This window comes from Sinocyclocheilus anshuiensis, unplaced genomic scaffold (genome assembly GCF_001515605.1).
Source record: "Sinocyclocheilus anshuiensis isolate Anshui unplaced genomic scaffold, SAMN03320099.WGS_v1.1 scaffold274, whole genome shotgun sequence".
In the NCBI taxonomy this organism is placed as follows: domain Eukaryota; kingdom Metazoa; phylum Chordata; class Actinopteri; order Cypriniformes; family Cyprinidae; genus Sinocyclocheilus; species Sinocyclocheilus anshuiensis.
In genome coordinates this window covers 1308694-1321580 of record NW_015547698.1, presented here as the reverse complement: position 1 = coordinate 1321580, position 12887 = coordinate 1308694, and the positions used below count along the sequence as shown (strand labels likewise).

The 12887-nt window shown below is 36.9% G+C and overlaps 1 protein-coding gene across 1 annotated transcript; it reads right to left on the bottom strand.

Annotated features, from left to right (window-relative positions):
* Positions 1–2289: 2289 nt before the first annotated feature.
* LOC107703792 (putative RNA-binding protein Luc7-like 1) lies at positions 2290–9231 on the bottom strand. The gene is made up of 10 exons (XM_016506511.1): positions 8696–9231; positions 7377–7471; positions 7115–7213; positions 6917–7027; positions 5755–5898; positions 5434–5610; positions 5186–5358; positions 4012–4041; positions 3782–3919; positions 2290–2851 (listed from the first exon to the last, which is right to left on the bottom strand). The coding sequence occupies exons 1-10, from the start codon at positions 8754–8756 to the stop codon at positions 2632–2634; spliced, it is 1248 nt and encodes a 415-aa protein (XP_016361997.1). The 5' UTR covers positions 8757–9231; the 3' UTR covers positions 2290–2631.
* Positions 9232–12887: the final 3656 nt, after the last annotated feature.

Genomic DNA, 12887 nt, shown 5'->3' with positions numbered 1-12887 from the left:
AGAAACATTTTATCAACTATGTATTTTGCTTACATTGCTACCAAAACGGAACTCACGTGAAAACAGATTAAAACCCTGAACTGTGTGATATCATTAGCAAAAAACAAAACAAAACAAAAAAAACATCAAAAAATTAAATAAAAAGCAACATGTTTAAACTTTTTTTGAATGCATTTGACTTTAAATGCATTTTTCAAGAGTACAGTTCATTTCTTTTTGTGAAAAACTGTAATGAGAAAAAATTAGTGTGTGCATGTTTATAATAGTTGAATAAGGCTCTGGCTCACCATCAGTGACCAGGAAGCAGTCAGAGTGCAGATGAGTGAGAGAGCTTTCCACTGACTGAAGACTGAGAGAGATCCGGGTACCTGCGCTCTGACAGCAGGTTCACTATAAACACTACTAAATCAGTGGCTGTTTACACTAATAATTATTATTCCATACATCGTCCCGTCCATTCAAACATAAAAATTACTATTAGTAACTGTTATTATTATTGATAATAATAAATAACACACACTAAATGCACTCACACATTGACGTTGAAATCTTTCTCATATCGCACTGTTGGCTAGTTTGGACTGCAGCTCCTCCTCGTTTTCAACCAGCTATTACGATACACATAAAAACATTGAGATTAATTTGTGTTGTTATATTAGACTATATAAACAGCATCAGTGAGACGAGCTCGGGCAATTTACTGTACGGAATCAGGAGCGCCATGATGAGGTATATCACAAATGAGTATTATTCAGCAAGGATGTTAAATTTTATAAAAAGTGATAATAAAGACTTGTATTGTTAGAAAAGATAAAAATAAAAATAAAATAAAATAAAACATTTTAAATAAATGCTGTTCTTATTCATCAAATAATCCTGTAAAAAGTATCACAGGTTCAAAAAAAAAAAAAAAAGCAGCAAAAAAAAAAACAGCGCTTCCTCCTCGCGCTTATTTTCAAAGTCCCCGCGCGTGACGTCACAGAAATGGCCTCACACAGTCATGATCTTAAAATTATTGATATCAAACTTTTAATTTCGTTTTGGAGAAAACGGACGGGTTTTGTTCAAATTAAAAATAAAAAATTCCTGTGAGGTCTGTATCGCACGTATTATAATGACATCAATGAGGGTTGCCAGGTTTTCACAACAAAAACCGTCCATTTGCTGCTCAAAACTAACCCGACCGCGGGTGGGGGTCAAATACATGTGTTTTGTTTCTCTGGTAAGATCTACATTCCAGGGGCTAAATATCACGTTATTGCTTCAACCCGCGGCAACAGTGTTACAATTCCGCGGGAAAACCGCGGACCTGGCAACACTGATTCAACCTCGCTTACTCTGATACAAGTTATCAACTAATATCAAACACTGGAAATATGCTGACCTGCAATTAAATAGCTATTTGTCAGCTCTAACCCTTACATTTATTTTGGTTTGTGTAACCTAATGTATTTAGATTGAGTCCGTGATGTTTAATTACATGTTATACTTCAATAAATGAATTAATTTAGATGTAACAACACGCAGCATTTTAAGTGAAGTGGTCTTCTGATACTTTAACACTTTTGTTTCATTGCAAACACTGGTATTTCCGTGCAGAAATGGAAATAAAGTATTAACATTCAAATTTATTTCAGCAGAGGCAGAAAATGGATTCAAATGAATTATTTTTAAACAATGAAAGCAAGAGATTTATTTCATAGCATAATGACAAGGCAAGATGAAGTTTCAAGACAACCTCTCAACACAGCAAAACGAAAGAGTGATAAAAGGGGGAAAGAGAAACTTGCACACATCACGGTACCATGAGAAATAACCTAAGCCGAGATACAAACGCATGTGGTTGTGTGTGGAAAAACTGGTGTGGGTTTTGTGGAGAAAGACAAAAAAAAAAATCACAAAATCCAGGTTTACTGCTCAGTTCAGCTCTGAGTTTAGATTCATATCAAATGAGGAAAAAACAGGAGACAATAATATCAACATCAAAATAATCATTTAAGGAGCTTTAATTATTAAAAAAGGAAAAAAAAAAAAATTGAGTAGCCAGTTTAAAAGGATGAAAAAGCCTTCTCCTGTGGTGGTTTTATATTCCTGCAGGTTTACCTTCATCCACCTCTCCTTATTTTGCAACATAAAAAATAAACTACTTCTAAATGCACGCTTTCCCTTTACAGCACTTCTGTCAAATGCTCTTTTGGTTTGCTGACTAGTTTGGATCAACTAGATCAAAGTGTGTAACTCTTGCTGTCTGAGGCGTCATCTGTATCTCGAATAATGATGCTGCTTTCCCCTCTACAACACTTCTGTTCAAATGTTCTTTTGGTTTGCTGACTAGTTTGGATCAACTAGATCAAAGTGTGTAACTCTTGCTGTCTGAGGCGTCATCTGTATCTCGAATAATGATGCTGGTCCCACACACACACACACACACACACACACACACACTCTCTCTCTCTCTCTCGCTCTCTCTCTCTGTGACTGGCTTCCTCTCTGTAGCCGCTGAGCTTCTACTGATGTATGAGTAACCGGACTGAAAGCTCATCCAGTTATTGACAGATCAGTGTGGGCGACTGCCGGCTATGAGACGGAGCAGGGATCGGTAGCTACAGTAAAGTATCTGAATCTTTCCCTCTAGATCTCTCCGGACTCTCTCTCCTCGGAGCTGGAGCGCTGATCTCTCTCCAGCGACACGGATCTCTCCCGCTCTTTCATTAGGCTCATGTCTGGGGAGACGGGGGATCTTTCTCTCTCCATGTCCCTGCGTCCGTTGTCCCACCATCTCTCGTCTGCGGTGTTCTCCCTACATCTCTCCTGAGACAGAGGCTGCTCCTGATCTCTGGTGTGTGAAGACCTGCAGAAATGTATCAGTATCTGAGTGAGTGTGACAGGCAACAATGGGAATATATATATATATATATATATATATACATACACACACACATATATATAATAAAATATTTATTTTAACTAATCAATTTTAACCAAGTAATTACTTCACATCAACACAAATATTTAAATGCTATAAATTCTAAATGTTAATTTTATTAAGTAAAAAGTAATAAAAATTCCACATAAAAATTTAACCCATTTTAAAAATGTTAAGTAATTAAAATTTCAAATATAAATGTAATCATTTAAAGCTAATTTCAAATGATTTAAAATAGTTTCAAATAATTAAAATTCCAAATATAAATTACTTACAAAATCCACAATTTCAAATAGTTTAAATTCCAAATCCAAATCTAGTCATCTAAAAGTAATTTCAAATTATTTAAAATGGTTTCAAATAATTTGAATTCCAAATATAAATGGATTAATAATTTGTAAATAATTTTCAATTGTTTAAATTCCAAATATAAATTATTCATTTTAAAACAATAGCCATTGCTTTATTTACAATTGATCATGACCATTTAACACAAAACACAGCATTTATTTTAACTGAACATTGGTCTGATTGTCAATGATATCGTTTACACTTATTTTATTTTAAATAATTTAAATTACAAATACAAATAGTTTAATAATGATTTCCATTACTTGATTTTAAATTGATCTGGCTCTAAAACGTGAACTATGACCATGTAACACACCACGTGTACTCCTTTTCATTGAACACTGGTATCTTATCATAATGTTGTTGATTACACTGATTTTACCACATTTATCTGCCCTTGACTATAGCAAAAATCACTGTAAATCATGCCCTATTGCTCAAATGTAATAGTCCCTCCACAAAAGACCTCAGACAGGTTAAGTCAAGCTGACGTTGTTGTGGTACCTCTTCCTTTTGCTCCTGTGTGAGTGCGAGCGAGAGCGATGGCGATCTTTGTGTCTGTGCTTCCTCTCCCTGTCTCGTTCCCTCTCTCCATCCTCACGGTGCCGACGAGAGCGATGAGAGGACGAGCTTCCTCCTTCCCTAAAAAGCAGAGAGAAATATATATATATATATATATAGCACATACATATGATACTGCTCCAGATGTTATTAGTTAGGAAGCTGATCCTCACCGATGTCGCTCACCACTTCTGGATCTGGACCTAAGAGAGGGATGAAGAATAACTTAAAGAAAGACAATCACGATAAAACACTTGTGCATTCTGTGTTACAACAAATATTTGATAGTTTTTTTATTTATTTAAATGTCAGATAGTTTGATTCATTTCTGTGAGACAGCTCTTTTAAGCTTCAGTGAATCAGTTCAAAACACTGCTTCAACAATTTGCGCGTCAACTCTTTAAAAATGTTCACAGGAGTCTCTGTGTGACATTTCACATCTTTAAAGCATGTGTAACTACTGCTTTACTACATCTCCATATTAAAGAGCAAAATCACAAAATTGATCATTGTTAATTAGATTTGGCTTAGTTCTTGAAGTTTTTGAGTTACTATTCGATTCTGAATCTATTTGGCTGTTTAGTCTATATTATGAACTGAAACAACACTGAACTGACTTGAGCTGAATAATGACACTACTGTGTCTTTAGAGCTGCTTTATAATTGAATTGAGTCTGTTCCATAATGAACTTTGCCATATCAACACTGTTACTGAATCAACATTGAACTGAATCAAACTGGATAATGACACTAACTTTGCATCACTGTTATTGAATCTGAACTTAAATGAATCAACATTGAAAAGTGAATCTGAAATGAATCAGCCCTTAACTGAGCTGAATAATGACACTATTGCCTTCTGTAGAGCTGCTTCATAGTTTGAGTTCATGTCATAATTGATGAACTTTGCAAAATCAATAGTGCTACTGTTATTGTATATATGAACTGAATCTGAACTACTTGAATCAACGTTGAATATAGAATGCATCTAAACTGAATCAACACAGAACTGAGCTGAATAATGATACTATTGTCCTCTGTAGAGCTGCTCTAATGCTGAAATTGAGTTTGTTTCAAAACCAATTATTTTTACAACCTTACTATTTATTTTCTTATTACATTGCCTTATTTTACTGTTTATTACTGTGAAGCTGCTTCGAAACAATTAGTATCGTATAAAGCACTACAGAAATAAAAGTGGCTTGATTTGCCTTGACTATTACAGCTCAACTAATTGGAAGCAAAGTACATAAATATCAAGATACTTTTTCAGCTATAATACAAAGGCCTCATTATGATTTCAACACATTTTTGTGAATGAAATGAAAGCAGAACACAGAGACAGACCTCCTGCGTTCCCTCTCTCTGTCTCTCTCTCGCTCGCGCTCCCTCTCTCTCTCTCTTTCTCTCTCGCGCTCTCTCTCTTTCTCCATCTCCCACTCTCTGGCTCGCTCCTCTTCTCTGTCGCGCTCTTCTCTTCTCCTCGTGCGCATGCGTTCCTGTTTCTCCGTCACAGCTTTCTGCAAATCACAGCAGATCGTCAATGAAGAGCTGTGTGACAACAGCCCGACTGAGCTCTGTGTGCTCCATCTCACCCTCAGTTTTTCAAGTTTTTCACGGATTTCGATGAAACCTATATGAAGTTTCCCTCCAAAGTGGTCGGCGAGGCGGCGGTCGTTGTCGTGGAGACCGAGGTAAGCAGAGCAAACCTCACACACCCGCAGCTTCTGCTGCTGGAAGCTGGAGGCCGGCATGGAGTTGCGGTATATGTCCTAAACACAATAGCATATTTACTTGTAATAGTGTGATTAGAACACCACAATCAAATTTAATTTGTGCTTCGAGTTCTACAGGTAGTACGGAGGACTACAATGATATTTCCACCTGGCCACCATGACCTTTGACCCCACACTGACCTCTGCCTCTTTCTTCAGGGTGCGTGTTTTCTCCATCTTCTCCAGGACCTGCTGAGCCTCCTCCACGTTTCCCTCGCCGCCCAGTTGCTCCGCACGCGCCAGCAGCTTCCCGATCTCCTCGTTCAGCTCGTGCACACGCTCCGCCTGCCGATCACAGCACATAGAAAATCAGAGAACATGAAGACTTCAAGTTACAGCTGTAAAAACAGACAAGATTCATAGTAAGGGTCAGAAAGTGGGGCAAATGGGCATGACAAATGAAATTATTTGTGGTTGAAAATAAAAGACTTCGAATAATGCTATAAACTGATCTCAGGCAAAATAACTCAATGCTACCAAATGGCAAGATATTATGGAAGCCTATTTCTGCCACAAAATATATATATTTTTTTTTTTATTTAAAAATTGACTTTTTATCTACTATTCTTACTTCTCGCAATCACAAATTCAACTCACAATTCCGAGTTTACATCTCGTCAACTGAATTTTTTTACTCATAATTCTGACATTTTTTTACTCAGAATTCAGAGTTTATACTTCACAATTCAGACTTTTTCTCAGAATTCTTCTTACATCTTGCAATACAGACTTCTTTTCTCAGAATAGTGTGTACATCTCACAATTTGGACTTTTGTTCTGATAAAACAGAGTTTACACTTCGCAATTCTGACTTTTTCCTCAGAATTCTATGCTAATATTCTACAATTCAGACTTTTCCCCTCAGAATTCTGACTATCTCCCAATTCTAACTTTTAGTTAAAACTTCAAAATATAAATTTAAAATTCTAAAAGAAAACATCAGATTTGCAAAAAATAAAGTCAGAATGTTGAGATTTTGCAATCAGCTTTTTTATTCTGTGGTGGAAACAAGGTTGTGTAGGATATGATCCCTTAAAAAAAACACACACACACAAAAAAAACAAAATACAGATTGAGTGGACTTCTTTTCTGTTTGCATGTATTTGCTATCGAAACAGGAAGTTGGAAAAGGACACACTGAAGGGCCCATTTATATCAGAGCTGTGGACCAGGACTCACTACTTGCTGGTTTGTGCACAAAACGCAGGTGTGCGAAACTTCAGTATGAAAATTATGTGCAAGTGAAATCTCGTGTTGCAGAGAAACGTTAAGGGATTCCCCAGCACAGATCGTCAGGTTTTACCTTAGCAGCCACTTCAGCGCTGATCTCTTCCTGCGTTTCGGCCAGCCGTTTCTTGGCCAGTTCGGTTCTTCGGTCACAGTCTGCGATGAAGGACTGCAGGTGCTCCGCGGCCTGAGGAGACACGCCACAATCAGCCATTTATGAGCAGTTTACACACACACAGTCAAATGTGTATGAATGGAAAGGGTTTATACTCACATCCAGCTCAAAGAAAAACTCCTGCTGTTTAGATGCGATCTCGTAATCTGCTCTCAAAGCGAGATCGTGAATCTTCACACACTCCCCCAGATCCATGCGCTACACAAACACAACCATTTAGAAACCTCAGGCAACTTCTCAACGTTTTTGATGTCATAATGCAACTGTGGCGTAGCATAAATGAAGAATTGCAATTAACAAACAGGTTTTAGATGAGTAAAGTCAAACCCATAGAGATGAGGAGTGATAATGAGACGCTTACGGTTCCAGACAGTATGTCATGTGGACACGACTCCAGCAGATGACTCTTACACACCCGCTCGTCCGTGAACTTGATCCGCTGTCTCATCGTGTCTCCTGCGAGAAACCAGATCCACACATTATGAGCATCAAAAATCATCAAATCAAGCCACAATCTAACCATGATTCTCATCGTGACAAAAAAACAACGAGACACACCATTCAAATGAACAGCACTGTAAACAGCAATTCAAATCACGATTCTCATAAAAAAAAAAAAAATCATGACAATTACAAGACTGTTGATCAAATGACAATTTTGACCTCATTATGACAAAAAAAAAGAATTCTTTTAATAATTTGTAAGATAATGTAATTATGTCAAGCAAAACGTGAATCATGGCAAATGAATCATCATATTCATGATTCTCATATAACAATACATTTTTTTACAAAATCATGCCAAAAAGGTAGAATGAAATCAAATTGACAATGTCAACTTATATCAACCAAATCATGATTCTGATCATGGCCAATTAATAACTGATCATTAACTATTTGATTCTCATCAAATCACATCAAAGGATTTCTGACAGATATAAAATCATTCCAGACAAAACATTTATGACATTTATGATTTTTCAAATCAAGTCAATAAAAATCAAGAGAACCAATCATTTTGTTTAGCAAATTATTTAAAGAAAACGAGGGGATAACACAAATGATAGTAACTGCAGAAAAATAATGAAAATCAAAATTATGACAGTTCTGTTCATCAGTTCATCAAATTACAGTTCTGACCAAATCATGCCAAAAAAACTGAACAATCATGATCAGTTATGTCAACCAAATCATTTGAGTTGTGTGATTCATATCATGGTAGATGCACCATAACAATCATGATTCTCATCAAAGAATTTCTGACTGATATGAAATCATTCCAGTCAAATCATGATTCGGGAGATTCACGATTTTTAATTAAATTCAAATCGAATTAAATGATTTCTCGTGCGAATTAATTAGAATCACGAAACCATGCCAATCAAAGAGTGACAATAACACTAATTACAAAGTCGTGGCGACGAAATCATGGGAGTCATCAGTCTGACGTGTTTCCGTTTATCAGATCAGAGTTCAGAGATATTAAATGATTTCACCAACCCACGAGAGCAATGAAACCGTGACTTTTTAACAGGTCTGTCAAACAAATCGCTGGAGTATAAATGCATACAGTATACGTTAAAGCATCAAATCGAGTCCGTTGAAGTAACGAATCGCTGACTGAATCAAATGCATGGTTTAACGTGGTTTCGATTTGATGAGACTGAAAGAAGCACTCACCATCTCTGCTAGTGCCCATGAGCTGGTCCAGCATGGCTCTCATCTGCGCCTGGGCCGACATCTTCACCTGTTTACCTCTACACGTGTGAAGGAGTTGATTAACTCCTCATACAGCAGGCCTCAACACAAACGGCCGCCGAGAAGACAAATCCCCTCCTGTACCTCACTAACACACTTTCTACTGACACCACGCACACTCCTGTCTTTCAAATCCTCCGGAATGCGCAGTTTTTAGTTGAAATATCGCTGAAATCAGTCATAAATCAGTGAGTTAGCATCGTGCGTTAGCAGCAGCGGCTAACTCTTCCCCAACGCCCCTCAGTCCGCCTTATGTGCGCTTATTTATCAGTCCTAGCGCTGCTTTATCAATCCGCAGTTCAATATTTAGTGTAATGGTCGATATTCGCAAAGTTTTGACAGTGTTTATTTGGTGTTGCTTTATTGTTTTATTTCTTTTTTTTTCCTCTCGGAAAGAGACTTCCGACCCGCGCGCACAGCTCCCGCTTGGTGACGCAACCTCGAGGAAGTGGCGCAGAGCTCGAGCGCTGATTGGCCGACGCGTGGGTGACATCATCACGTCGGCGCCGCTGCGCGAGTGTGAGGTCATCAGAGCATGTGGACCAACATGCTGAGTTTTCGCTACAAAACCTATGGACAAAACTCATGTTAACGTTGTCATTTTTTTCAATGTAAATATGTAATACATAAAAACAAAAACATGAATCTTTACCACGAATGTCCTAAACGTTTGTTTGTTCTTAAACCAACAGTTTTTTTTTTAATTTATGTTTTTTATTGGCACACACAGAGTGCTGGGTAGATTACTTACAAATTGTAGTCCATTACTGATTCCAAATTACAAGATAAAAAATTGTACTTAGTAACGTAATCCATTACATTACACATTTTAGGTAGCCTGATTACTTTTGGATTACTTTTGACCTAACGCGTTTATCACATTGATTTAAATAGGATAATCTTGTTCCACATTGATGTAAAAATACAAAGAGAGAGAAAATTAATTCCATTCGTTGTTATTAAGGACGAAAAAGAAAAATGAGTGAGATTCAATAAATTATGAATGATTTACTGCTGTTGTGTGAATAATATGTAATAAGTAAAAAAGTAACTAGTCTGATTACGGTTATTTTAAAATGTAATCTAATCTAATTACAAGTACTTAATTTTTGTAATCTGATTATGTAATCCAGATTACATGTAATCAGTTACTACCCAGCTCTGTGTATACATACATACAGTTGTGGTTAAAACTTTGCAGAATCTGCGAAACGTTAACTATTTTACCAAAATAAGAGGCATCACACAAAAATGCATGTTATTGTTTATTTAGTCCTGTCCTGAGTAAGATATTTTATGTAAAAGATGTTTGCATATAGTCCACAGGACAAAATAATATCTGAATTTATAAAAATGACCCCTTTCAAAACTCTACATACGCTTGATTCTTACAACTGTGTGCAGTTACCTGGATGATCCACGACTGTATTTTTGTTTTGTGACGCTTGTTCACGAGTCCCTTGTTTGTCCTGAGCAGTTAAACTACTGCTGATCTTCAGAAAAATCCTCCAGGTCTTTGGTTTTGCAGCAGCTTTTTCATATATGAACCTTTTCCAACAGTGCATGACTTTGAGATCCATCTTTTCACACCGACAACTGATGGACTCATACACAACTATTACAAAAGGTTCAAAGATTCCCGCTCCAGAAGGAAACACAACAGATGCATTTAGAGCTTTTAGAATTTGAAGATCAGGGTAAATTGTACTTATTTTGCCTTCGGGGACAAAATAAACATCTAAGCGTCTTCTGAAACATATAAGTAGCTTCTGAAGGGCAGTACTAAATGAAAAATATGATATTTAAACAAAATAATCATCCGGTTCAAAAGTTTTCCACCCCCAGCTTGCGTCACGTCTGCATCTGACAACGAAAACTTGACGTTTTAACTGTAATATGTTTTAGGACCGAGGGGGAACCTGAAAATTCTTAAAGATATAATATGTTATGATTAGTGTAATCAAATTTTAAAAGATCAAGCACTATTTGATTATTCATTAGATGCACGCTTTAATATTAGGTCTCCTTGTTAGCATCTTACGGGTCAATAATTACACAAGAAATGACCACAAACACAACAGTATTGGTTCTCTCTGTTTATTGTACTGATGTGGGACAGACATCTCTTAATTTATGTATGTTGTATATTATATTCATATGTATAAAAAACATCCAGTCTAATAGTTTTTTCTCCAACTACTTCCACAGAATACAAAATCAAACGCAGTTGTGATTATCAATTAGAAGAACGAGAACAAACAGAAACACAAAGAGGTCCTCTCAGACAGACGTCTGTCCACCGTCACACTTCCCATTGATCACAGTCACGTTATTGTTTTGGCACCACAGTTTCGTCTCGTCACAATAAAGCACATGGAAAACATATGAGCTTATTTATCAGCTTGACTCTGCACATGCAACTAACCGTCCTGTGTTTGGATCGTCTGGTGAAGAAGAAAACATCCCATCTATGTGCTCTCTCTGAGCTTGAATAAATATTTAGTTATTTTTGCATTCAATTAAATTTCCGTATAATACAGAGAGAAGTCTCCATGAATGTTTACAGCTTTGGCACACCAGCTAACTGCTTGATTCACAGTTTCTACAAGAGCCAGGCCGTGCATGTGAAGCGCTTCAAAGCATTTCGTCTTTAAATGTTTTAAATCTCAGGTATTTCATTGCTTATATTGTAGATTTAGCCTCTAGTTGTCGAGTGGCGCGTCGTGTCTATAGAGGGCCTCTCAATGTAAGCTTTTTAACAACAGTTTCATCACTAAGAATCACAATTCATGGATATACAGCATATAGATATACATAAAACAAATCATCAGCTCACACAGCCCAATTAAAATAAAAATGAAAAGTAATGTGATGTGAAAAACAAACTTTGTACCTTCAGAACATTACCAAGCCACATGGATGACCTCGAATTATGCTACATATGTCTTCATCATGAATCTTTCCATCTTTTCCTATTCATAGTTCTGGTCTTAAAAATCAAAGAAATTAAATTGGCCAAAATGTTTTGTTTTTGTTTGGAGCTGTATTATATGGGAATTTGGATTAAAAAAATTAGACAAACATGTACAGCTGCTCTAAGTGTTTTGATGCTACATTTTTTTTTAAAAATTATTTAAACAGATGAAACTGTAAAAATGAATGTGCATTTATAGTGTATTTATAGTGCACTTTTTCTTTTTGTAATTTTATTGCGGATGAAAACGAGGCTGTGCAGTCGTGGCACACATCGTATAAAGGTCATAATTTTCACAACTTTCAAAACTGTTTTATGGAGTTTTTGTCAAGCGTACATTTTATTCAAAAGCCTCGTTCAGACTGTCAGCCCAAATCCGATTTTGTGCATATCTGGATGGAATCTGATCTGAATAACTGGCTGTCCACACAGCGTATTGCAACTGTTCATATCCGATTTGTGTGTCCATAAGCGCCCTTTCATTTTTACGGACTGTGCATTGGTTTCTATGGTAATGCCGTTGCGTTGTTATGCCTACGCTAAAAACAACAGTAACAACAATACAGTTTGCAATACAGATATTGTCTTACGACATGACAACATGTTGCTGTCGCAGCTGCGCTGTATTATTATATTTCGTCTTGTGAGGCAGCGGCAGAAACGCAGGAAGCTGGAATGTGCGGCTTTATTCTGTGCTGTCGTCTCCGCTACTTTCAAAACTCAAAGAGGTGCTTATACTAGCAGTATATTGTGTTTTCCCGCTTGACTTGCACTTCGCAATAGTGTTGGGTCGTTCTTGAACTTTAATGTGACTCGGGAAGAACGAGTCGTATCGGGGAGTGATTCGTTCAGTCGCGCATGCGCAACATCCTATAGGTTCTGTACTGGCATTAGTCAAGTAGTTCACCTGTTTCGAGTCTTCGTTCATCACGTGACAGCCCCATAAGCTTAACCTATGCAGTCTGAGCCGGAAAGAGACTTAATAATAATAACCAACTCTTTATTACCTTCGTTACAACATTCAGTGTTATGGAAAATAACCATAATGACAGAAATTCATACATTTAGAAACTGTAAGAAGTAAAAAGCTACAATCTGAGACCAGAAACGCATCACGTAACTGTAAGAGTAAATAATAAT

Bases quoted from the DNA above. Each gene is read 5' to 3' on its own strand.
- LOC107703792 (XM_016506511.1), bottom strand. From the start codon at position 8,756: ATGTCGGCCCAGGCGCAGATGAGAGCCATGCTGGACCAGCTCATGGGC. The intron at 7,028-7,114 runs GTGAGTATAAAC...GTGTCTCCTCAG, and splicing joins AGTTTTTCTTTGAGCTGGAT to GCCGCGGAGCACCTGCAGTC. The intron at 3,920-4,011 runs GTGAGGATCAGC...TCTGCTTTTTAG, and splicing joins AGAAGTGGTGAGCGACATCG to GGAAGGAGGAAGCTCGTCCT.